Source organism: Micropterus salmoides, unplaced genomic scaffold (genome assembly GCF_014851395.1).
Source record: "Micropterus salmoides isolate LMB-PRFRI ecotype aquatic unplaced genomic scaffold, ASM1485139v1 Ms_hic_scaffold_11, whole genome shotgun sequence".
Taxonomy (NCBI): domain Eukaryota; kingdom Metazoa; phylum Chordata; class Actinopteri; order Centrarchiformes; family Centrarchidae; genus Micropterus; species Micropterus salmoides.
The window spans coordinates 2,882,216-2,909,615 of NW_024040152.1; the positions used below are offsets into that span (position 1 = coordinate 2,882,216).

At 40.2% G+C, this 27,400-nt stretch overlaps 1 protein-coding gene across 4 annotated transcripts; it reads left to right on the plus strand.

Annotated features, from left to right (window-relative positions):
- The first annotated feature begins 10,863 nt into the window (after positions 1-10,863).
- On the plus strand, positions 10,864-27,059 carry LOC119896948 (protein NLRC3-like). Of its 4 annotated transcripts, none has more exons than XM_038710396.1 (11): positions 10,864-11,014; positions 14,227-14,329; positions 14,612-14,719; positions 16,229-16,336; positions 17,156-17,219; positions 17,661-17,892; positions 20,770-22,564; positions 22,653-22,826; positions 25,321-25,494; positions 25,792-25,838; positions 26,261-27,059. In XM_038710396.1, the coding sequence occupies exons 2-11, from the start codon at positions 14,241-14,243 to the stop codon at positions 26,794-26,796; spliced, it is 3,327 nt and encodes a 1,108-aa protein (XP_038566324.1). In that variant the 5' UTR covers positions 10,864-11,014; positions 14,227-14,240; the 3' UTR covers positions 26,797-27,059. The 4 variants fall into 4 exon arrangements, with proteins under 4 accessions (XP_038566324.1, XP_038566326.1, XP_038566323.1 ...); XM_038710395.1 differs by lacking the exon at positions 10,864-11,014 and adding an exon at positions 11,547-11,779; XM_038710397.1 differs by lacking the exon at positions 10,864-11,014 and adding an exon at positions 12,357-14,131.
- The last annotated feature ends 341 nt before the right edge of the window (positions 27,060-27,400 follow it).

A 27,400-nucleotide genomic window follows, 5' to 3' on the forward strand; every position in this document is an offset into this window, starting at 1 on the left:
GTCTGTAAATTAACGTTGGGGCACTAACACCTTAACCAGTCAGCCTCTGTAGTCGACCCTTTGGTGTTTTTCAGTTAGTTAACACTAACGTTAACGTTCAAGAGGGCCCAAGAGTCTAACAGGTCACAGATTAACACATTAACTTTGATGAAGATTAATGTTATCCAAAAGTCATTGATCTCCTTGTTTTAATTAACAGCCTGTAACGTTTGAACTGAATAAACGGCTGTTTATTGTTTTGTTTGTCCAACGTTCTAAAGTACTTACGTTATATTTTAAACCGCTAGCTAACACTTAGCCACCTGACGCTAACTTTACTTCAACTTTACCATTTGGCTAAGTCACTGGTGAATTTAACCTGAAAAAACTTTCATCAGTTGTTAAATATTTGGAACGAGTTTCTTATTTTTGGATATGCTATTCATGTGTATCAGGTGACAGAACTATCAAAGGCTAGTTACCTTGTAGCATCTAAGGAGCTAATGTTATTTTAGCTTACAGTAACTTCAAGTTATTAAGTCACTGTAACGTTACCTGTTGTTTACCTTCATATTTATTCAGAGTTGAACTGAACATTTTCAACAAGTCCTGTCCCATTCCCCCACTACTGAACAAAATCTCTTATTTCCAATCTTAAATGTTGTCAGGTATGCCAGTCTGCATATGCAAAAACATAACGTTATAAGTTTATAAAATATTATGGATTACAGTACACAGTGCAAATTAGTTCCACCTTCACCAGTAAACCCTGAAATGTAGCTTACACATTAATGTATAAGTAATAAACACAGGCGAAGTTTCTGCAGAAGAGTAGTTTTAGTTTTGATACTTAGGCTATTAACTAAGGACTTCTTTCTTGTAATGAAGTATTTTTGTAGTGTAGTATTATCCTCTCTTCACCTCTATCTAAGACTTTGCCCTCCCTTCAGAGAAAACGTACTCATGACTGATTCTGAGGGACAGAAGGAGGAGCCGGGGGAGGTGGCGCTCACTGTCCCAGAAAAAGTTCCCAATTCAAACTGTGTCTCCAAGGAGGAGGAGCAACCCTACCCCGACTTGTCCCCTGTGGTTTTTCACTGCTTGAAACAAACAACAATACCCCGTAACTGGTGTCTGCAAATGACCCACACACCATATCCTTTTTTACTGCTAGGAGTCTAAAAATGCCAAAAATGTATGTGTAGTAGTAATAATAATAATAATAATAATAATAATAATATTACAAAGAAATTTCAAGCTTTATTACATATCATACTATTAAAATATTTCTGAGTGTATCTAAAGGATTCACAGGCATCTTTTTCTCACCAGTCTGACTGACATTTAATTTGATTAAAACTTTACGACACTGTAGAAAATCGGCCATCATTAATCCCCTTAGGTTCTTCTAGAATGTAATCCTCCTTTGTTGATGAATTATATGAATGAATATGATCTCTCATCCAGTGTGTTATAACCTTAACCTCTTCCTCCACGTGGTTGGGAATCGTGTCCACACTGATGATCCTGTTTTGATCTGCATTTCCGTCCTCTTAGGAAAACACACCTTTCGAAACTGTTTCAAACTGTTTACCTCAGTTTCTATTTCTGCAGTGTGTCCAGATACCTGTTCTGTGATCTTTCATTGGCTACATGGTGTATCTATAAATAAAGAGACAAAAAAAAAGTGGCCATATCACGTCACATTTGAGACCAGCTAAATTATTAACATAAAAGGCTAAAGATAATCAAAATGTGCTTCTCTATTAGTAACAATAGTACTTTGTCACCATTGTTGTTTCTGCTGTATGTTTAATGGTACATTTTTTTTCTTTTATCTTGTTTGGCCAGGTATTGGATGATTTATTTTTTGCTTTCTTTATGGTGGAAATGCTCATCAATATGGCGGCCCTGGGAGTCATGGGCCATGAACGAAGTTACTTGAGCAACAACTGGAACAAGTTTGACTTCTTCATCAACTTGGCAAAGTTAGTATCCCACAATGCCTATGGCTCACGCGGACAAATCACTCTGCGTTTCCTTGGTCACCTTAGGAAAGCATCATATTTAATTTCTCAGTTTTAAGCGGGACTCTGACTTTCTAACCGGAAAAACTATAAAGTTTGGACAGCTTTGGTCGAACTGGCCTGAAGTTTTGACTATATTTTAGAAAAGGCATTCCTCAAAAAAGTGTTTGAACCATCAACCTCTTATGTTTTTATATTCAATATTAGAATGTGTGTTATACAATTTATGAAAAATAAGACTCATTTCCCTGTTTCTGTCTGCAACTGTCCCTTCAGGATGTTGGATTTTATTCTGGCTACTTTTGGTATCCGCTTACCAATCTGTACAGCGCTAAGGCCAATGCGACTGATCGGCAGAGTATCAAGTAAGTCATAACTTTAATGAGTCCTGTCAGAAACTAGCTAGACTTTCCCCAACACACCTACGAAGCAGTTGACCAATCACAACAGAGTGGACCAGCTGACCATTCAGAGCAGACTGGGATTTTTAGTGTTTATAAAATGCTAAAGGTAAGTATTTTATCTTTATACATTTATTTGAGGGGTATTTTTTTATTTCGGTCAGTAATTAGCCATGTGCAAAATGGAATTCAAGAACTACTGCATGCTGTGTACTATGATGTACTATATTTAATAAAAACAATACACAATTTCTGGGCGGCACGGTGGTGCAGAGCCCCACAGCGAGAAGGACGTGGGTTCAAACCCCGGTTTCCCTGGCCTTTCTGTGTGGAGTTTGCATGTGTGTGGGTTCTCTCTGGGTGCTCCGGCTTCCTCCCACCATCCAAAGACATGCGGACTATGCGGATGTCAGCTGGGATTGGCTCCAGCGACCCTGTACGCAGGATAAGCGGTTGACGATGGAACTTTCCTTCTGAAATTGTGTAGCATACATGATTTTTAATACAAATTCTAACTTTTAATATGATCCTAAAGACTATATGCAGGTATTTTAATCAAATACCTCTCCACAATGGAACCATAGATGTCAAATAGTTATACTGTTCTTAGTTTTAAGCATTTGATAAAAAGGGAAAACAATTGTCAGTTGTTAAACTAAGTCGTTGAGGGGTTGAGCAAATAACTGAGAATTTAAATTGAAGAATTTATTTAACTAAAGAGAATAAACAGAGAACCACTACAACACAAATATAGCTGGTCCAGAGACCTTCCGCCAAGGGCAGTTTCGGGCGTCTGGCCCCAAGCAAAGCGATGCATAATCATTTACACAGTCTAGGTTTCTATGTTTTGGCGAACACAGATCCTCTCTCGGCCTTGAATGAACATTCCAGGAGAGGAGAGAAACAACAAGAGGGGGGTAAACACCAAAACAATCTCACAGCTCTGACCTAAACCCTAGTAAATGTGGACGGACTAACATAAGAAAGTATAGAAGAAGAAAAGGTTAAGGATAAAAACACTATACATATATCTATAAAGTTAAAGAGAATAGTAATAATAATGATATTATTTTAAGATCATACATAGTAGATTAAATGTAAGAGGACACAATTTTCTGCCATAACAGAAAGCTAGCTTCCTGGATAATATTGGCTGTTAAACATTCGTACTTAAATATATATATATAAGCAAGTTACACGAACATGGCATCGTATTATGAACAATGAAATACAGAGTAATACATTAAACAGCAGGGGCGGCATTTCGGAACGATGGCATGTAATACTTAGTTTGTCCTCTTGGGGGACTCTTGTTCCACGAGAGGAGACTGAAGATCACGTTGATTATTTCTTTAAAACAATCATTTGTTCAAGAGCTGGGGAAATGAGTTATTTAACATTACATTCGAGCCGGGAAATTAATCAAGTAGCAGAGGATAACATTTCTGGAGGAGTATAAGAAGTGTTGGGAATAAAGCATTGGTTAAAAACATCACTTAAACGAATGTCAGGAATCATTGCTGAAAATTAAAGAGCACTGCAAAATGAACTTCTATGGATTCTTCTTTACTATAATAATAATAATAATAATAATAATAATCCTTATTTGTAGAGCACTTTTCAAAAACAAGTTACAAAGTTCTTTAACAAGTGTAAAGAATAATACAAAAAAAACAAGATAAGAGCATGAAAACATTGAAAAGACTAAAATACAGATTAATATAAAATTAGTAAAATACAATAAAATAAAAGGGATAAAATAAAGTCAAATAAGATCGGGAAATGCTCTCCTATAAAAGTATGTTTTAAGAAGGGACTTAAAAGAGTTCACTGACTCAGCCGACCTGAATTCCTCGGGCAGGCTGTTCCAGAGCCTCGGGGCCCTGACAGCAAACGCTCTGTCCCCTTTAGTTTTCAGTCGAGACTCTGGAACAGACAACAGACCTCTGCCCGAGGATCTCAAGGTACGTGCTGGTGTGTATGGGACTAAAAGGTCAGAAATATAACAAGGCGAGAGGCCATGAAGAGCTTTAAAAGTGATCAATAGAATTTTAAAGTCAATTCTAAAACATACTGGGAGCCAGTGTAATGAAGCTAAAATAGGAGTAATGTGGTCATATTTCTTTGTTCTGGTTAAAAGCCTGGCAGCTGAGTTCTGGACCGTCTGGAGCCGATCAATAGATTTTTGGGTTAAACAGGTGAAAAGGCTGTTGCAATAATCCAGGCGTGATGAGATGAAGGCGTGTAAAATGGTCTCGGTGTCCTTAAAAGTTAACATATATCGAATTTTTGCTATATTTCTAAGTTGATAAAAACATGATTGAACAAGCTTTGTGGTGTGCTGCTCGAAATTTAAATTACTATCAAACCAAACACCAAGGTTCTTTGCCACAGGCTTAATGTGATTTACTAGGGAACCAGCAGATGGCAGTATTTGATTTGTCATCTGCTGGGACCCGATGACCAGGATTTCTGTTTTGTCTGAGTTTAGCTGGAGGAAATTATTTGACATCCATTTTTTAACTTCACAAAGGCAGTTGTTAAGTGAACTCAGCATTCCAGGGTCTGTGGATCTGATGAGCAAGTATATTTGTGTGTCATTAGCATAAATATGAAAAGAAATGCCATGTTTATGGATAATATGTCCAAGGGGAAGCAGATACAAGGAAAACAAAATGGGTCCTAAGACCGACCCCTGAAGCACACCATATTTAACTGGACAGAATGAGGAGACATAGTTGTCTACAGAAACGCAAAACTTCCTATTTGACAGGTAGGATGAAAACCATTCTAGGGCCGTACCAGAGATCCCCACCCAGTGCCTCAGTCTGTCTAACATGATGTTGTGATCAATGGTGTCAAAAGCAGCACTAAGGTCCAGGAGTACCAGGACTGAGCACATTTTAAAAATAATTTACAAGGTTTGGAGTCCTCCTCGTTAGGCCAGGGAACATTGTATTTAACAAATGTTGCCTCAGGAATACATTGTTACATTTTTGGTTCAGAAAATCAACCTGGCTTATCTTTACATTCTGTAATTTGGGTGTCAGTGTGTTTTCTAGATTGTTTTTAATTAACTGAATAAGAGCCATTGGAATGTTTTGTGTCACCTTAGAATAGTTTTCCAAGGAGCAATCCAATTTATATTTATCCTTAATCCAATTTAAGTAAATTACCACTTTCATCCAGCAAATGCACAATCCACCATATTTGTTTCTCCATCCAGTTGTCCATGAATATGGATTTTCTTTTGCTCCATATGACTCTATTGTTCCATAGCAGAATGTTATGTGGACTAAAATTATGTGTGTAAATAATTTTCCAGTATGACTTGTTTGTGAAAGACACTTTAGATATTTTAACAAAAAAATCAATGTCACCCAATTTCTTGAACAAAAGTGAAGGTATAGTGAACCTGATCTCCTCACCGTTCTTTATAAACAATTGTAGCCATTTCATTTTTAATACACCATTCATGATATCAACATCTATTGCTTTTAATCCCACCATCTTCCTAATTTTTTTTTTTTTAGAATTCCTTTTTTTATGTATTTTTCCAAATGAAGTTGAAATTTAGTTTGTTGATTTATTTTATCTTCCTGGGAGATATAGCTAACAAATATGCAGGGTAAATCAGCCAGGATAAACTTTCCATTTTTGTTTGTCTTCCAAACAGAGACATGTCTCTTTGTAGCCAAATGTTTAGTGCTTTCTTCCATTTCTCTGTACAATTTTGAATATTACTGTTCTCACTTGTGTTTGGACATTTGGTTATTAAAATTCCTAGGTATCGAGTATCTTTCTTGACTGGTAATATTGAAAAGTGACGAATCGGGACAGTTGTGGATACTCATAAGTTCACATTTGTTGAGGTTCAAACAGAGACGGGATGCTTGAGAGAATGACTCTACTGTCTTTAAGGCCAACAGAATTTGTTCTTTGTGAAAAGCGTTGTGTCGTCAGCTAGCTGACTTATAGTTAACATTTTACCATCTATGTTTAGTCCTTCGATGTTTGAGTTTTTTGAGGATAGCGAGTAGTTCAGAAACCGTAAAAAAAAATAAAAGATGGGAAATACTACATCCTTGTCTTATGCCTCTTCCTACATTGAATCTGGGGCACATGCCCTCTGGGAGGGACACACTGTTAAACTGTTAAAGTTTGTATGCTGCATAATAATCATATCTAAAAACCTATGGCCAAATCAAAAGTGTTTAAGAGTGTCAAAAATAAATGTGTGTTCGACTGAGTCAAAGGCTTTAAAGAAACCATGAATAATATAAAGCCATCATTATTAATTAGGTGGCCATCAATAAGGTCCAGAACCAAGCAGATGTTATTATGGATAGATTTACCTTTGAGGAATCCTGATTGAGTTGAGCTAATGATTTTAGATAAACCTTCTTTTAATCTTGCTGCCAAGACTGCAGTGAACATTTTATAATCAGTATTCAGAAGAGTTATAGGTCTTCAATTGCCTAAAATCCTTTTGTATTTTCCAGGTTTATTCCTTGTTTCATCGTTGTCATTAGTTCCTTCTGGTCGATACATTCATTTATTGCCTGGAGAAGTAAAAATCTGATTTCTTCCCAGAAATGTTTAGAAGTCAGGCGTTATTCCATCTGGCCCCGGGGAGTGATCAGATACTATCTTTTTAATAATGCAGTCAGAGGGAGAAGAGAAGCTTGGTGCCTTTCAAGCAGCCGTGTGCAGAAAGTAGCTTGTCAATGTCAGTTTGGGTGAACCGACCAATCACAGCCAGGATGGGGCGGGACATTTCAAAATACTGACAGATAGGTGCCATTTACACTGAGGACGCTGGGGACAGGTCAGTATCAGAATGTCTCCATCACTTTTTTAAAAGCTTTTTTTGAAAATGTTCTGAAAAGCAAATGAAATGGACAATAAGAAAACATGCAATGCAATTGAAATATATAAGAAACTAATGTTCATTGTCCAAAAGCTGATTACTGCATTATATTCCATTATATTTTTGTATTTTGAAATGTCACCTGCCACCTTTAATCTTAAGTAATAGGCTACAATAACAGCTCTAGAACTGACCTTAGCCACTGAAATACCCAAGGTGCCACACACAGACTTGCAGAGAGGTTGGAGGAGTTGTTGGGAGGAGCATACCTAACATCAAAGCTCTTCGTGTATACAATTCCTACCTTTCCAGGAAAAACTTCATCTTTCAAATCCAACAGGCTGGACTGTCAACTTTTTCACCACGCCTAAAACCGGCTAATTCCTGTTTTCATTCGTCCTCTATGTCCTGTATATTCCACGTTTCCGGGGACTAGACCAGACCAAGGTACGTTTTAACGTTTGTTTTTTTGTTTTAATTAACAAAGGCAGAAATCAGAAACGGGTCGTTTTTCCGTTTTTTCAGTTTTGGGCCCGAAACGAAAAAAAACAACATTCACTTTGTTTTTTTGTTTTTTTTTAATCAAAACAAAAATACGAATTTATTACTCAATATTTCCTTTCATTGGTGGGTGGGACTTCATCAACGACTTGCTTCTGATTGGATAGTGTGCTCCATCACTTATCTTTGTACTCAAAATCAAGGTTCTCCCAACGAATTTCCATTCCTGCTGTGGCTCTCCCTCTTTGCTTTAAGACAATGCAATGTGATGAATTAAACAAAGGTATTTCTGTTATTTAGCATTACAGAAGGCTTATTTTAGTAAGTGCTGTGAACAGTAAAGTGTTGTCAACATTACAAAGATCGATGGCATCGAACAACAGCAAGCACACGAAAAGGATTTACAGAAAATGAGCAGCAGGTGTCGCCCTGCACCTCCCTCAGCTGTGATCACCTGGAGCCACTTCAGAAAACAGAACTCCACTGAGTTCATCCTGCTGTGTTTAAAGACTCATCACACCTGATATGGTCTTGTTAGTTTTATGTCTACTCAAGACTGCCGACATTTGAACAAATTTCTGAGTAAAAAAAGGGGTTTTGCACCTTTGTAGCCACAGAATATTATATTATTATAATTGTGTCTGAAGCTTCTATCCATCCATACCGTATGTGATGTGATTTTCAAAACTAGCCTTGATGGCAGATGCAAGCCAATAAGACTTAAGAGTCATATCATATTTTATTATTAATTACTATTGCCCAGGTTTAATCAAATTTGCAAATAAAACAGCTGCTTTGTGGAAACATGACGCCAATGTGTCCCTGAGCGCGCGACCTCTGACATGAACAGCAGCTGTAAGTCGCTTTGGATAAAAGCATCAGCTAAATGAATAAATGTAAACGCAATGAACAAAAAGCCAAAAAAAGAGAACGTGATAAAATATGATCTACTCCACTGTGTCAAAACAGCAAGCAGCTTCTGTTAGTTTTAATAAAACACCAGGTAGTTGCGCATTAGACTGAATCCCCTCTGTGAGCGTGCATATTATCATGATGGAGAACCCAAATGCCAGTGCGTCAGAGATGAAAAATGGCGAAGGGGCAAAAACACCTTCACGGCGTGAAGCGCAGTTGCGTTTGGGGCGTTTCCAACTCCAATTTTGCTAGTTTGACGGCGTAAATAATTGTGTTGGCGCGTGGTTCAAAAGAGTCGTACTTAGTCTGTGAATAAGTCATGGGTGTGTAGGGCATAACATGCAATACACCAATCAGTGTCATCTCCCTTTCAAAGCCATGTGCGCGTGCTATTATAATAGCGTATGAATGGCGCATTATGAAAAAAAAAACAATTGGCTGATTGAATTGCAGACTCACAGCAGAGAGAAGATGTGGAAACAGCCTAAGTGTGGACGTGATATAAAAACCACCTCTGATGATGAAGCCTCTGCCGCTCTGCAGTTTATCAGTGAAGTGTCGGGAACTCCAGTCTGGTAACAGACAGACGCTGTCTCCTCTATGAACCGTCTGGATTCTCACTGCGCTGCGTTTATATAAACTATGAACCGGTTGTGGGTCACATCTCCCAAACTGGTTTCTTTATGTTGTGTTCTATTGACGTATGAGTGTTTTCTTTAACGATTTACTTTCATGATCAGAGAGGCTGCTGTCGGTCATTTTAAACGTCATGTGCGCAAGTCACAAGAAATATAGTGGGATATTTGAGAAGCAAAAAATAAAAAGGCTGAAGTCATTAACTTGACATGACAGGGCAGAGGAAACTGCAGAGGAACTAGAATTCAACTTTTAGCTTCTGAAATAATTTAGATGCTCTGATGGCGCTCAGGACTGATCGGGAGGACGGCTGCTTTACTCCAAACTGTTTCTCTGAATGAACCTGGACTGTGTGTCAGAGATTGTTGTTTAAATAGCAGTTTGTGGCCCATGGGAGTGTTAAAATAAGATGTGGTCACTCAGGAAAATTGTTGGCGCATTCCTATTTTGAAGCAACAGAAAGCGACTGTACCATTGACCAAACGGCAAGTCAACGGCACAGTATTATTTGTTTGTTTTTTACTCCACTTTACGCACGAGGCACGATTTATGCACGAAGCACAGCAACAACTTAATATTAAAATCTCCCGAGAAGTGACAGGATCGGTCAGGATCTAATGTTAACTGATGTTCTCTGTTCTTCTCGCACACAGTCCAGTGAAACTGGAGTAAAGCAGCGTCCCAGATCCTGAGCCCCTCAGAGCGTCTCAATTATTTCAGAAGCTAAAAGTTGAATGCTCTGCCTTCTGGAGAGTTTCCTCTGTCCTGTTATGTCAAGTTTATAATATATATATATATTTTTTTGCTTCTTGAATGCCAGACGATATTTGTAGCGACTTCTTTGCGCACATGGAAACGTTTTAAATGACTGACAGCAGCCTCTCTGATCATGAAAGTAAATCATTAAAGTAAACACTCCTTCCGCAATAAAACACAAAATAATTAAACCACTGCAGGAGAGAGATGTGACCCCATAGTTTCTAATAACGCAGCGCAATGAGGATCCAGACGTTTCATAGATGAGACAGCGTCTGTCTGTCTGTTAACAGACTCCAGTCTGCTTCACTGATGAACACAGAGCTGCGGAGGAACATCTGGCTTCATGAGACAGTTTGTATATCGCTGTGAATCTTGCATATTGCGCCCAAAACACGCCACGCACTTAGATCGTTCAAACTGGGCCCTGTGACTTCTTCCTCGCAGCGGAGGAGATATTTAATCCCATCACATTTTACAGTTGATGTTGGAACAGCTTCAATAACAGGAGCCTGGCAACTTGTTGATCGCACCTGGTTCCAAATCAAGGCGCAGATCATTTATCATCAGCTCAGACTGACACATCTCAGTAAACGGGTGTTACGACCCGTGAGGTCTGTGGGCTGTGTTCGCGTTGCTGTGGGTGTCTCTCTCTCTCTCTTGCAGGTGTGTACCTGCACCCGCTGAGTGTGACGTGGGGTGGAGCTCACAGCTGGGGCCGATTAGTGGCTGGGGCTCGACGTGACGTCTCACTTCTGACTCATCCACTCACCCTTCCTTGGGCTCGCATTAGTCTGTGTGACTTACTGTGTGATCTACTTCGTGACTTGCAGGACGTGACCGGCGGGGTGCCGCTGGCCACTTCCCCTCGCGCCGTGAGGTCGGTGACTCCGTGGAGGCGGCATTCAGGATCAGTGGAAGCCGGTGTGGTGAGCGACGGGCGATTTAGTCTTATTGGGTTGCATCTACCGGTACTGATGGGTAGAGGCTACTTGCTACAAAGGTGCAAAGCCCCATTTTCAGTCTTTAAACACAGCAGGATGAACTCAGTGGAGTTCTGTTTTCTGAAGTGGCTCCAGGTGATCACAGCTGAGGGAGCTGCAGGGCGACACCTGCTGCTCATTTTCTGTAAATCCTTTTCGTGTGCTTGCTGTTGTTCGATGCCATCGATCTTTGTAATATTGACAACACTTTACTGTTCACAGCACTTACTAAAATAAGCCTTAATCTGTAATGCTAAATAACAGAAATACCTTTGTTTAATTCATCACAAACATGCTCCAAACTGATCATACAGTTGAATCGCTACCTCTCATAAACTGTTAATCTCTTAATCATGAAGGCGGATTTATTGCATTATTTAATTAGTTTTCACTAATAAACTGTCATCTCAGCGTATATTTTTAGTCGAACCCACGAATGAAAGGAAATATTGAGTAATAAATTCGTATTTTGTTTTGATAAAAAAAAAAAAACGAAAAATCAGACTGAATGTTGTTTTTTTTCGTTTCGACCCAAAATTGAAAAAACGGAAAAACGACCCGTTTCTGGTTTCTGCCTTTGTTAATTATAGCAAAAAAACCCAAACGGTTCAAACGTCTTCCGGGTTTTCCCCATATCCAGCTGCCAAAGACTCATTTCCTGGTTTTTGCAACGTCTATCTCTGAAGCAAATTACTTAGGAACACAGAAAAGGTATGTAACAAACATGTAACTGACAGCGAGTCGGTGTTAATATAGGCTAACCTGCTTAGTCTAGCTGAAACGTCCTTTGTTAAGTTTACAACAATCTGTAGCCTTTCTTAGTCGGCAATTCAGAATAGACGGACCATTTGCGTTAGGTTTCTTATTGTTTGTTTTAATAAAAGGCACAAATGGACTAAAATTGATCTGAAAACTTCTGCAAATAATGTTGGCCTAATTTCTTTAGGAATTATGGCTTTCTAAAGCATCACTGTGACGTTTTGTGGTGATTTTTTGTGTGTTCCTGTTAATGCTGGATGCTTTTTGGGCACCAAATTCATCAACATCGAATGACACGTCAAATGAATGATACAACTAGCTTTCTTGAAGAAGTAATTGTCAAGGTTAGTTAACTAACTAAACTAGCTCCACTATATCTATGCTACTGCAATACCATGGTGGAGTAGTAGAACCACATAATCACATTCATGTGATTCACATTCATGTGATTATGTGGTTCTACTACTCCACCATGGTATTGCAGTAGTCCCAAAGTTTGCTTCACAGTTTCACTGGTTTTGAGATTTCAGTTCTTTTTTTTTTTCATGGAAAGAAACTCCAAATCTCTCAAATTTCTCTCTTTGCGAAACTGTTTTAATGCCTTTAGATGACTGTAATTCCTTGCTCTCTGGCATCAGCAAGAAAACCATCTCCTGCTCATCCAAAATTCTGCTGCCAGGATTTTGAGTCGATCTAAGAAACATGATAACACAACACTGATCCTAGCTTCCTTACAATGGCTATCTGTTGCTCTTAGAATAGATTTTTGAATACTTACAAAGTTCTGAGAGGCCATAGCCCCAAGTTATTTTTCAGATCTTTAAGTGCCCTATAGCCATGTTTCCCTTCCTGCTCCCTGACCTCCTCGGATAAATTGTATTTGGTTATTACAAGGTTCATAATAATAATACATTTTATTTATTATTTTCAGGACACTCAAAGACTTTGCAATAAAACCAGTAGTTATGTGCATTTAAAAATAGATAAAATACATAAATAGAAAATACATGAACATTAGGTAAGAAACATAAAATACAAAAAACATACAAGTATAGGGGAGACCATATAAATATAAAAAAAACACTTAGCAGCAGGTGAAGTGTAACATTATTTGAGGTTAAAAGCTAGTCTAAAGAGGGGGGTCCAGGTCACTACATTCTCGGATTTGATTGGGTAAGGAGTTCCGGAGTGAGGGGGCTGCAATGGTGAATGCTCTGTCACCCCAGGTACAGTCAGAGATAATTTAGAGTGGTGGGGAGAGGAGCTTAGTGTCGGAGAAGCGGAGGTCACGGGGGGATTGTGGTGGTGGAGCAGGTCTGTGAGGTAGGAAGGGGCCTGGTTATAGAGGGCACCATAGAGGATGCTATTGCAGTAGTCAATTCTGGATGTAATGAAGGTGTGGATCATAGTTTCGGCAGCTGAGAAGGTGCGTGATGGGTGGAGACGGGCAATGTTTTTGAGGTGGAAGAAGGTGTGGTGTTCAAAAGTGAGGTTGCTGTCAAAGATGACACCAAAGTTGCGGATGTGTGGGGATGGAGACAAGGTGGAGTTGTTGATGGAGAGGCTGAAGTTGTTGGTGGTTTGGGGCTGATGATGATCACGTCAGATTTATTGTAATTGAGGTGTAGGAGGTTGGTTTGCATTCAGGTTTGTATGTCGGTGAGGCAGTTGGTCAGGGTTGCAGAGGTAACTGTCGTGATGGATTTGCTGGAAATGTAGATCTGGATGTTGTCGGGCGTAGCAGTGGAAGTGGAGACCATATCTACGTATGATATTTCTGAGTGGTAGGATGTAGATGATGAACAGGAGATGACAAAGCATCCAACCTTGGGGGATGCCTTCTGACAAAGGAGCGGTGGAGGAGGAGCACTTATTAATGTTGATGAACTGTTGTTTGTTAGTGAGGTAAGATCGGAGCCAGGAGAGTCTGGTGCCAGTGGTGTTGGCGTTTTGAAGTGGTTGTTAGAGGTGAGGTGGGTTTGAATTTGATCAGCGACAACATGTGCTGGATTTTTTGATAGGAAGGGGAGATTGGTGATGGGTCGGAAGTAGGACATGATGTCGGGGTTGAGAGCAGGTTTCTTGTGGAGAATGATGAAGTTGACTGAGCCTTTGCAGTCAGGGCTCCTAGATTTTGGAATGACCTCTCTGAGGGGATCAGGGCTGCACGTTTTGTCTTGCTTTTGAAGTCACATCAAAAACCCCACTTAAACAAACATTGATATTCTGCTCCTGCTCTACATCTAAGCCACAGCCACTCTGATAATTACTATGCTCACTGCCCACCAACTGGACCTACTACAGGTGGATTTTACTGACAGGATTGATCACAGTTGTATTTAAAACCTTGTTATGTGTCTGTCCAGCTAACACAACATGTTGTTTGTGTTTGTGTGAAGGTTTACATTTTACAATGAGTCAGCCTCAGGAAGAAGATGAAGGAGTTCCGCCCTCCAACACCACTTTGTCTGAGGAACATGAGAGCCAGACCAAACGACAGAGGTAGGATGAAGATCTCTCTAAAATCAGTCCGCTGTCATGAATCAGAAAAGTCAGAGTACTCGGTTGAGAGTATGGAATGAATGTTACTTTTTTCCCATCTTGATGATTCTTGGATTCAAAGCGTTTAGCTTCTAGTTAAAAACATGAATACGTTCCAAGGTCTGACTGACCTTCATCCACTTTGGTTTGTTATGTGTTAACTTGTAACACTTTCCATTTTCTTCAGTCATTGAGCTCCACATACTTCCCACCTGTCTTTTTTCATTGCTGCACTTCTTTCAGGGCTGAGCAGGAAAGAGCAGATTCTCCTTTACCAAGCTGTGTGTCCATGAAGAGTGACAAATCCATGGATTTCCCTATGGCTTTTAAACAGCAAGATTCATTTTCTAAGTAAGTCAACAGAACTTTTTAAGCATAAATTCTCTATGAAGCATTATAATTTATATCATAACACTACTTATTACTGCACTGTTTATTTATCTGTTTGCCCAGACTTAATAATCACAGGTCTACCTCGTCCATCTGTTGTACTGATGTGTAAAAATGTTCTTCAGTGTGATTCATCTGGTAACTGTTTTTTAGATAACATTTCTGTCTTCTTGTTCATCATCTTCCTCAAATGTACCAGATAGATCTCAGACACTATAAGGCCAAGCTCTCTCTACATCTTTTATTATTTTTTATTTTTATTTCTGCCAGTCTTTATCATTAGTGTCCTAACAGCATCACAAAGTACAGTTTTGTCAGCCTTAACAGCTTAAAATGCCAAAAATAGATTGATTGATGCTGGATGAGTAATGACCTGTCTTATCTAGACTGCACTAGCTGGGCTCTAACAAGATGTTACTTCTCTTCATTGGCTGTATCACCTTCAGGATCATTTTCAAGGCATTACATGGGAAGGCCCCTTATTACGTAGGGGGTTTTCACACCTGAAAGTCCGCACCAAGGTCCAAACCAAAGTTCATGTTTTGATACATTTGGTTAGTTTAGTTTTGGTTTCACACTGTAATTCGGCAACCGCACTGAAGGACTTCACATGACAGACCTGCGTCCTGTCGTCATCATCTACGTTGGCTGCGTCTCCCTGTACTTGACATTGATTGGTTTATTAAACCTTTCAGCAGGGAGCTTTGACAAGAATAACTGAATAAAAAATGTACATATGCATATTTGCCACTACATTGTTGTTATTATTATGGTTTTAAGCTACTGCCTGCAGCACCAACTGTACTGAAGGCTAGTTCAAATTCGCAATTAAACGTCCTCGTTGAGAAATGGGTGGCAGTGTGATACTATAGGCCTAGTGGCCGTCTGTATCAAAAGATGAGCTGTCACGGGAGATTTATAATTGTGTCCTTATTTCAATGCATTTATTTGTTTCCGGTTTAAACGGCAAGTCCGAACCCTCCAAAAAATGCTTTCACACCAGAAACAAACGGAACCATGGTTCAGGTTGATCCGGACCAAGATTACCTCTTTTGGTCGGACCAAATTCCATCTGTTTGGTAGATGAGGTAGGTGTGAAAGCCCCCTTAGAATAGTTGGTGAGAGGAGCTTCAGGTCCTCAGACCAGGGATGTTTGGATGTTCAGAGGTCAAGGCTGAATACTTAAGATCATCATGTTTTTTTGTCTTTGCTCCTTGAGTTGAGAACTGTCTACCTTACAGTCTCTGAGAGGTTGAATTAGTGCACTCTTGTGAAATACATCTTGAGGCGCATGTGATTTCATTGGCATTTTTTTAACAGAGTGGTTTGAAGTGGTTTCTAAGGTCTGACTGACCTTCGTCAAATTCAGTATGCTGTATGTGGTAACTTGTAACACACGCCATCTTTCTTCACACTCATAGATTTCCATATACTCTCTCCTGTCATGTGTCATTGTTCCACTTCTTTCAGGGCTGAGCAGGAAAGAGCAGATTCTCCTTTACCAAGCTGTGTGTCCATGAAGAGTGACAAATCCATGGATTTCCCCATGGCTTTTAAACAGCAAGATTCATTTTCTAAGTAAGTCAACAGAACTTTTTAAGCATAAATTCTCTATGAAGCATTATAATTTATATCATAACACTACTTATTACTGCACTGTTTATTTATCTGTCTGCCCAGACTTAATAATCACAGGTCTACCTCGTCCATCTGTTGTACTGATATGTAAAAATCTCTCAAGTGTGATGCACCTGGTAACTCAGTTTTATTTAGATAATGTTTCTTTATTCTTGTTCATCATCTTCCACAAATGTACCAGATAGATCTCAGACACTTTAAGGCCAGGCTCTCTCTACACCTCTTTCCATTATTTTTTATTTATAATGTCTGCCAATTAATAATGTCCTAACACAGAATCACAACATACACCATACACAAACACCCTTAAAGCCAAATGTCAGCATTTGAATCTCATGTTCATTGTCAACATGCTGGAACCAAAAAACAAACAAACAGTATTTCTGTCCTAATACTTTTCACTACAGTGTAAATATGAACTGGCTGTAAGACTTTAAAGACCTTTTGTCCCAAATTTGGTTTGCTAAGTCTTGTAACTTCTCTTCCATCACCAACTTCAATGACATCATTGAACTCCACACATTCGGAGTTACCAATACAGCCACAGTTTTTTTGTACTGTTGTCCTTTTATAAACCTCAGTTAATCGCTCAGATATGAGACTTAGTCTGCACATTTAACTCTTCAATGTCCTTCCAATATGTACATACCATCCCATTTCTTGTCAAACCATTGGCTTCTTATATGATGTGTATGTATTGTTGAGCGTTAAGTTAGACATAAAATTACTTACCACTAATGCGTTATGTTTTCTCCACAGAGTTCCCCAGGAGATATCAGAAGTTTCCACTAGCAGTCAAACAAACGTGGACTCCATATTTATGGTGTGTAACTGTACAAGCCAACCTTTAACTAGTAACTAGGAATCAGCCACAAAGAAAAGAAATACCTTTTAAAAACATTGCACAACTTGATCACACAGAAATATGTGAAATGACCGGAACCTCTTAACAACACATTAAAACTGCGGTTCTGTTAGGCTTAACATGTGTCCATTGCACAGGGCCTTTTGTAGCTCTAGGCCTGTAATAGTCATTGACGTTGACAGCATTTTGAGAGAGATTCTTTAGAATGGTCTCGAGGGTATTGACTGAATGAGAAATAGCTTTCAGTAAGGCAGAAAACTAGGAAATGTTTTCAACATGTTGGAGTATTAAATGCAGGGTTATGATCTTTGACAGATGGAGCTGATGGTTGTTGTGCAAGTTTATAATGAGAGTTAAGTTTATAAAATCTGAAAGTAATTGAATATTGTTTTATTTCAGGGTCTTGAGGAGAGCATTGTTAATTATGTGAAAAACGAGCTTAAGAAGTTCCAGAAGGTTCTGAGTCGAGATTGCTCAGGATGCTCAGAGAGCCAAGGTGAGGACGAGGAGGTGGTTGATGGTGAAGAGGAAGAGCAGAGGAGTAGCAGCAGCAGAGAGGCATTTCTGAAGATCACACTGCAGTTCATGAGGAGAATGAAGCAGGAGGAGCTGGCTGACTCTCTGCAGAACAGTAAGAAGCTTTCAATAGATGCTGCAGAGAAAGTTATATTTAAAATTGTAGATTTACAGTTCTAAAGTCTGCTGTAAATATGCTGTGAAACATCTGCATCAGATCTATAAAGTCATCTTGGCTTCGCACATTATCATTTAAATGGAGGGTTGGAGGGGTTACATTAAGAGCCCATGTTTGCGCAAGTAAAGATTCCACAGATTTTATCATAGACAATGTGATGAGCATTACCACCAACCTTCTGAATAATGGATAGCCCGCTCTACCTTCTGAGCCACTGCCCCCCTTTTGTCTTTGTGTAAATATGCTAACCCTGCCAGTGATATAAAACCACACCTGACTGTTACTTATGTGGCCCAGCCAGGAATGATCCGGCCAAACACATAATAACATTTTGTGGGTTTTTATTCTCTGACTGGACTCAAATGAGAACAGCATCAATAATGTGATTTTGAGGATATAAGGCAGCTGGAGGTTATACAAAACATAAGAATTACTTGAATTACTCAGCTGATCTCAACTATTTGATTTAACAGTACACTATATTACCCCTTAACCATATCACAGTATGTAAACAGCTGCCATAAAATTGTTTACACTCACTTTGTTAAACTTCAGTAAGTAAGTAACAGGAACTCTAGACCTTAAACACTTGAATCTACAATCCAGACATTAAACTCTTGACTCTGCAATCTAGAATCTAGACAACAGTATTGGCCTTTTCTAAATAAAAAAAGTATACATATATAAATAAATACATTTATTTAACCACACAATGTACAATGTCATAAACTCAAAGTAAAATATTTAAATTCACCAGAAAACATAAAATACATCCATACACAAAATATAGTTTGGCCAACACTTTGTGCAGGAACTCAGAATTAATATTATATATAAACAAATCAGTAACTTACTGTCTTCTAATGTGCAGTGTGATACATACGTGGATCTCCCCTCAGTATTTCCCACAGACAGTATATTACTGGACGAAGCCACCCCGCAGATTTGAATGAAGTGTAGTTGATAAATGAACCTCAGATTTGATGGAATATAATGAATAACTACAAGTTGTGTGACCATTAAAGCAGCTTTTTTGTGTAGGAGCTATAATGAAGTGACACACGATAAAGTTTGTTACAAATTTATTAGTAAAAAAAACTGGATGAAGCCATAAAGTTCTTACAATAACTCCACAGAGAAAGCAACACAAAAATAAAATTGCAACAGTTTGGAAGGTTATTAAAACATTTCCAGCCAACAAGCAGCAGACCAGCTGCAGCATCACGTCTGTGTCTTCCTGCGTCGGAGGAACGGGATGTTTAATTACCTGCTGTAATCGGCTGTTCTGCTTGTTTCAGAGAGGAGACTGACTTAGCATATAATAGCACATTTCAACAACAAGGTAATTCAAAGTGCTTTACATAAAATAAAATAAAAATACACACATTAAATGGGTAAAACAGGCCAGTAAAAGTTACAGTGCATTGTAGAAACTTCCTGACTGATGAAAACTTAAAACAACAATTTTTGGACCCAGGATTTAGCGTTACTCCATCAGCTGTTCGCTGTAAACACACCGCTGCAGCTGGCTGTTGTTTCCGAGCATCGGCGAGACTTGTGTGGATAACAAACTGGATAAAACTATCAAGTTCTTAAAATAACTCCAGCACAGAGAAAGCAACACAAAAATAAAATCGCGATCACAGATCACAGGAAGGTTATTAAAACATTTGCGACAAGAGCTGCAGATCAGCTGCAGCATGCGTCGCCTGAGCGTTGGAGGAACGGGATGTTTAACGAGCTTTATTACCTGCTGTATTCAGCTTTTCCGCTTGTTTTGGAGAGGAGACCGACTTCAGCTCTGTGGAAAAACTTAAAACAACAACTCTGGACCCAGTATTTAGCATAACTCCATCAGCTGTTCGCTGTAAACACACAGCGTACGCTGGCTGCTATTTTCAATACATTTAATGCCGATGTACATCTCAGGCGGACATCGGCCAGATATGTGTGGCTATTTGACTGTTGATTGTGATTTATTGGTTTGCAAACAACAGTGGGAAAGAGAGGAGCAGTAGCAGACAAACACCCGACATTCTCCAGTTAAAGCCAGTAACCTCTACTCGCGCATTCAGAAATTCACTTCAAGGCAAGCCCCACCCCCCCAAAGTACCGGTACTTTCGGAAAGTACTACCCCCCGAGCGGGGACTTTTTAGGGGGTTAAATGAAGACCCAAGAACTACATTTAGACCCTGGTCCCTCCAGTGGAAAAACAGTGAGTTCCTCCAAAGGTTCCTAGTTCTGGGGTTTAGTTCCTTTGGTCGAAACGTAGCTATTGTTTATTTAAGCTGCGTTTTCGACCAAAGACCACGGTGGAAATGCACACAACAGTGGGCTGAAGGAACCTTTTAGTACCTTGAAAAGAGATCTGGGGACTTAAAAGTCCCCGGTACATTTGGTCAAAAAGGGGTTTTACACAGTCAGTATACACCAGTATAATGTGATTTTGCTTGTATACATTTTGTCGAAGAAAGGGGAATGCTATTACTGCAGTAATCCCACCAGCAACTACAAAACATTATGCCCCACATAATACTATAGAACTCTGTACCCCTGGCTACACTTAAAAGCCAGCAGAGCATTATCATAGAAGGAGATATGTGTTTACTTGTTTTTGCCAACTGAGAGTCAATTTATTTCCCACCTCCTGATCTAACAATGCAGGTCAGCGAGGTGTGAGCGGAGGCCGACAGTCCTCTACAGTGCTTAATCTCATGACAGCTCTATATTGCATCATCATTGTATCAGAATCTTAAAATAGACCTGTACGATGTAATGTAATCCAATACAATATTTGTCATTTTTCCTTGTAGGAATTCTTGCTCCAGTGTGCTGCTGCAAACTCAAATCAAACCTGAAGAAGAAGTTTCAGTGTGTGTTTGAGGGGACTGCTAAAACAGGAAAACCAACCCTTCTGAATCAGATCTACACAGAGCTCTACATCACAGAGGGAGAGACTGCAGAGGTCAATGAAGAACATGAGGTCAGACAGATTGAAACAGCATCCAGGAAACCAGACAGACCAGAAACAGCAATCACATGTGAAGACATCTTTAAGGCCTCACCTGGAGATAAACCACTCAGAACAGTGATGACAAAGGGAGTGGCTGGCATCGGTAAAACAGTCTTAACACAGAAGTTCACTCTGGACTGGGCTGAAGACAAAGCCCACCAGGACATACAGTTCACATTCCCATTCACTTTCAGAGAGCTCAATGTGCTGAAAGAGAAGAAGTTCAGTTTGGTGGAACTTGTTCAACACTTTTTTGCTGACACCAAAGAATCAGGAATCTGCAGGTTTGAAGAGTTTCGGGTTTTATTCATCTTTGACGGTCTGGATGAGTGTCGACTTCCTCTGGACTTCCACAACAACGGCATCCTGACTGATGTTAAAGAGTCCACCTCAGTGGATGTGCTGCTGACAAACCTCATCAGGGGGAACCTGCTTCCCTCTGCTCGCATCTGGATAACCACACGACCTGCAGCAGCCAATCAGATCCCTCTTGAGTGTGTTGACATGGTGACAGAGGTCAGAGGGTTCACTGACCCACAGAAGGAGGAGTACTTCAGGAAGAGATACATGGATGAGGAGCAGGCCGGCAGAATCATCTCCCACATCAAGACATCACGAAGCCTCCACATCATGTGCCACATCCCAGTCTTCTGCTGGATCACTGCTACAGTTCTGGAGGACGTGTTGAAGACCAGAGACGGAGGAGATCTGCCCAAGACCCTGACTGAGATGTACATCCACTTCCTGGTGGTTCAGTCCAAAGTGAAGAACATCAAGTACGATGGAGGAGCTGAGACAGATCCACACTGGACTCCAGAGGGCAGGAAAATGATTGAGTCTCTGGGAAAACTGGCCTTTGAGCAGCTGCAGAAAGGCAACCTGATCTTCTATGAATCAGACCTGACAGAGTGTGGCATCGATATCAGAGCAGCCTCAGTGTACTCAGGAGTGTTCACACAGATCTTTAAAGAAGAGAGTGGACTGTACCAGGACAGGGTGTTCTGCTTCGTCCATCTGAGCGTTCAGGAGTTTCTGGCTGCTCTTCATGTACATCTGACCTTCAGCAACTCTGGAGTCAATCTGCTGTCAGAAGAACAATCAGCTTCCTTTTGGTCTAAATTGTTCAGAAACAAATCTGAATTCTTCTACCAGAGCGCAGTAGACAAGACCTTACAGAGTCCAAATGGACACCTGGACCTGTTCCTCCGCTTCCTCGTGGGTCTTTCACTGCAGGCCAATCAGACTCTCTTACAAGGACTGGTCACACAGACAGGAAGCAGCTCACAGACCGACCAGGGAACAGTCCAGTATATCAAGAAGAAGATCAGTGAGAATCTGTCTTCAGAGAAAAGCATCAATCTGTTCCACTGCCTGAATGAACTGAATGATCGTTCTCTAGTGGAGCAGATCCAACAACAACTAAATTCAGGAAGTCTGTCCACAGATAAACTTTCTCCTGCTCAGTGGTCAGCTCTGGTCTTCATCTTATTGTCATCTGGAAACAATCTGGACGTGTTTGACCTGAGGAAATACCCTGCTTCAGAGGAGGTTCTTCTGAGGCTGCTGCCAGTGGTCAAAGTCTCCACTAAAGCCCTGTAGGGTAAACAATAACCACATAAATTTAATCCATTAATATTGAAAAAAATCTTACTGTCTCCTTTTTGCTGCAATTTTTTTCTTCAGGCTGTGTTGCTGTAATCTATCAGAGAGAAGCTGTGAAGTTCTGTCCTCAGTTCTCAGCTCCCCGTCCTCCAGTCTGAGAGAGCTGGACCTGAGTGACAACGACCTGCAGGATTCAGGAGTGAAGCTGCTCTGCACTGGACTGGAGAGTCCACACTGTAGACTAAAGACTCTCAGGTCAGGATTCATCAGTTTGTTCAGACGATGACCATTTAAATCAGTGGTCGGCAATAGGCGGCCCGCGGGCCAGAACTGGCCAGATTGCTTTGATAGCAGAAAAAAAAAAAAACGGCTGGTGCTGAAATAGATATCAATCATCACAGCTACAGTTACTCACACAATCGCTTCCTCTTAAGAGATTGTGCCTCTAAAATAAAAGTGCGAGAACGTCTTTTGCAGCAATGCTTTATGTCGAGTTTATTGAGAGCTTTTAGTTTGAAGAGTTCCGAAGGACATTCGAAAGAGTCTCAGGCTTGCTTGACACACCTCTAAAAAGCTGTCTGTAAACGTGTGATTGGATTCCCCTGAATTTTCTCAGGGAAATGAAAATACGTGTCCATAGGTTCATGAATGCAGATCAAATGCCAGAACGCGCACTTTATTGTGAGCATGTGCAAAAGTGTCCAAAAATATCCACAGTAAGCTGGAATCGATCGATCGAGTACCACACAGTACTGACTGAGCTAAAAGTGCACATGATTTGAAATAATTTGACTTTGTTATGGGCCGCCATATAATGGCTTGAAAAGAATTTGGCCCAATGCCAAACTTATTTGCCGACCCCTGATTTAAATCCATGCTTAGGAGGAGATTGTTGTTGGGAAAAACTTAAAGATATATATCCAGTTCCATCAACATTCCTTTATCAATGAACATTTAGAAAATAGATTTTTCATGTTTGTGAATTGATTCAGAATTGTCCACGTCACAGTGCATCTACTAATACATGTATCCCCCACCCCTACTATTTACTACTGTTACAACATCATTTCCAAAAAAGTTGGCACACTGTGGAAAATGTAAATCAAAACAAAATATGATGATGTGCAAAACATTGAACGCCCATATTAAACTGAAAATAGCAAAGAGACTTATCAAATGTTGAAAGTGAGCAAGTGGTAACAAAGGAGTCTTTCTGAAGTAAAGATGGGGAGGAGTTCACCACTCTAGTTATTTCATTGTCTACACTACAGTATCTCTCAAAAGTGAGTACACCCCTCACATTTTTGTGAATATTTGATTATATCTTTTCATGTGACAACACTGAAGAAATGACACTTTGCTACAATGTAAAGTAGTGAGTGTACAGCTTGTATTACAGTGTATATTTGCTGTCCCCCTCAAAATAAGTTGAGGCTGAAGGGGTGGGGGGGTCAGCCTGTCAGTGATCAGACCATACGCCACACACTGCATCAAATTGTTCTGCATGGCTGTCATCCCAGAAGGAAGCTTCTTCCAAAGATGATGCACAAGAAAGCCCGCAAACAGTTTGCTGAAGACAAGCAGACCAAGGACTAGGATTACTGGAACCATGTCCTGTGGTCTGATGAGACCAAGATAAACTTATTTGGTTCAGATGGTGTCAAGCATGTGTGGCAACAACCAGGTGAGAAGTACAAAGACAAAGTGTGTCTTGCCTACAGTCAAGCATGGTGGTGGGAGTGTTCTGGTCTGGGGCTGCATGAGTGCTGCCGGCACTGCGGAGCTACAGTTCATTGAGGGAACCATGAATGCCAACATGTACTGTGACATACTGAAGCAGAGCAGGATCCCCTCACTTTTGTTGCCAGCGGTCTAGACATTAATGTCTGTGTGATGTGTTATTTTGAGGGGACATCAAATTTACACGGTCACCCATCCTGCCCCTTTAAGCCATGGTGTTATAAAACGATCTACTAACGTAGCTGAAGGAAGTAGTAACTCTTCAGCTAGTGAGTGAAACTGTTTAAATCAAGCTCTGGTGTTAATGAGCCATGTAATGTGTGAATTACTGCTGCAGAGGAGAAATAAAGTTGCTGAGGAACGCCATAACAACGTCTTATTCCTCTATTCTGACCGGCAGAGTGGCCCGGACCGCTAAGGCTAGTTACTAGCTACGAGCCAGGCTAAGTTAATCAATGCACGCCAGTCTGTTCTCAACTACGGTTTGGGGCAGAAAGCTGGGAAGGTAACAGCTGTGTTATACAAGCTGTACGCTCATTACTTTGCATTGTAGCAAAGTGTCACATGAAAAGATATAATCTAATATTTACAAAAATGTGAGGGGTGTACTCACTTTAGTAAGATACTGTAATATCATTAAAAGATTTAGACAATCAGAAGAAACCTCTGTAAGCAAGGGACAAGGTCGAAAACAGTACTGGATGGCCGTGACCTTTGGGCCCTCAGACTGCACTACATCATTAAAAACAGACACAAATCTGTAGTGGACATAATTGCATGGGAAAATGAACACTTCCAAAAACCATTGTCTGTAAACACATTTCATCACTGTTATTAAACAATATGTTTCTCAGGGTTGCCCTTGCTTATTTCAGCAAGGCGATGCCAAACCACGTTCTAATAATAATCCAAGGTGGGAGAGCAAGAGAGTGAACAGTGAATCTATATAAATAAATGATTCTAATGACTTGATTTTTAAAAAAATAAGTGTGTGTGTGTGTGTGTGTAGGCTGTCTGGCTGTCTGATCTCAAAGAAAGGCTGTGCTTCTCTGGCCTCTGCTCTGAAATCCAACCCCTCCCATCTGAGAGAGCTGGACCTGAGCTACAATCACCCAGGAGACTCTGGAGTGAGGCTGCTTTCTGCAGGACTGGAGGATCCAAGCTGGAAATTGGAAACTCTCAAGTATGGACAGATAAATATTTATAATAATAAATAAATATATTTTTAAAAAGCTCATTACAAAACAAAGCATTTTCCCACTTGCGTTTAGTGGTATCTAGCCATGCAGAAAGCTTTATTAGTCTTATTAACCAGCTTTTGAGATACTGCAGAACTTAAATTCTTTAATTTTGTTTGTGGTGATCACAGTTTTAAAAGTTACACTTAAAAGGTTCAACAGTAACATATTTTCCCCGAAACAGAGTTTGGAGCTCGGGATATTCCAGACGCTCTTAACAGTTTTCTTTGTTTTTGCATCAGGGTGGACCATGGTGGATCAAAGTCAATGAAGCCTGGTCTGAAGAAATGTAAGTGTCTGTTTTTTAAATAATTTGAAGAAATAGTACTCAATTGATTTTGATTGACAAAATGGGATGGAAGGCCAACAGTCTACCTCAGCAGGCTGTAACATAAAGATATCCTGGGTATGCTGAAGTTGCTCCGCAGTACAGGCCTCTGAGAGCAACAGAAAAGGCTGTACTGCTTCATGTCGCACTGCATCACTCCTTCTTTTCCATCACCATCTTCTTCTAGTCTGTACAGGAAGGATTGCAGTCTGGTGTAGGGTCTCACAGGCTTAGTCAGTTGCACGGCTTCTTCTACCACTCAGCAATACCTGTACTGAACAAAATCTAAACAATGCTATTCATATTCAAAGTGAATTTAATAAATAAGTAATTATTAAAAACTTAATTTGTCCTGTAAGAGCTGTTGCTGTTCTCTCCATCAGATGCCTGTGAACTCACACTGGACCCAAACACAGCAAACAGGAAGCTCATAGTGTCGGACCACAACACAAAGGTGACAGTGGGGAAAGAGACGCAGCCCTACCCTGATGATGCAGAGAGATTTGACTACTGGAAGCAGCTGCTGTGTACTGATGGTTTGACTGGTCGCTGTTACTGGGAGGTTGAGTATACAGGGCAGGTTTATGTAGCAGTGACTTACAGAGGAATCAGAAGGAAAGGAGACGGTGACGACTGCTGTCTTGGCAGGAATGATCAGTCCTGGAGTCTGAGTTGCTCTGATGGTGGTTACTCTGGCCTGCACAGTAACAAAAGTGCATCCGTCCATGTCCCCGCTGCAAACAGAGTGGGAGTGTACCTGGACTACCCTGCTGGCACTCTGTCTTTCTACAGAATCTCCTGTAATAAACTGACCCACCTCCATACCTTCTGCACCACATTCAGTGAGCCGGTCTACCCTGCCTTCAGGCTTAAGACTGGCCCGATTAATTCTTCTGTGTCTTTGTGTTGGAAACAGTAAAATACAGTCTCATTAACCTTTTCTGACAGATTTTTGGTGATGATGACATTATATATTCCCTCCAAAGCCTCTTTACTCTTTGTAAAACACTGGAGTCTTACCCTGCTTGCCCCATTCTGGATTATTCTATCCTGTTTTAGATTTATGTTTAGTTTTGTGTTCCTTGTCTTTCTATGGACTACTGCTTCACTCTATGTAAGCTTGAGTATTCCTGTTTGAATTTGGATAAACACAAACAATAAACATCAGAAACTGCACCAGTGTTTCCAGCATCTAGCATTTGGGTCCACATCTCCGTTTTTCCTGCCTCGGTACAATGCCAATCCAGACACCCTACTGCACATTATCTTTGCCCCAGATTGTTGCGACAGAGTGTATATTTGGATGAAGAGATGCTGTAAATCATATTTAGATCAGATTAAAGTCTGTACTTGTATCAATATGATTGACAGAAGCCTCTGAACGTATTGAAATTTATTATTTGATGCTGCCTTCATGATTTCCAATCGACTCCTAAGATAAAAGTCTGCTTTGAACTTTGCCACAAAACTCTTGTAGCTGAACCCATGTCAGGAGCTTTGAAGGTTTCATCATCTACATTAAA

Excerpts from the sequence above, each read along its gene's own strand:
- LOC119896948 (XM_038710396.1), top strand. The coding sequence starts at position 14,241 with ATGAGTCAGCCTCAGGAAGAAGATGAAGGAGTTCCGCCCTCCAACACC. Across the intron at positions 14,330-14,611 it reads AGCCAGACCAAACGACAGAG|GGCTGAGCAGGAAAGAGCAG; the intron begins GTAGGATGAAGA and ends CACTTCTTTCAG. Across the intron at positions 14,720-16,228 it reads CAGCAAGATTCATTTTCTAA|GGCTGAGCAGGAAAGAGCAG; the intron begins GTAAGTCAACAG and ends CACTTCTTTCAG.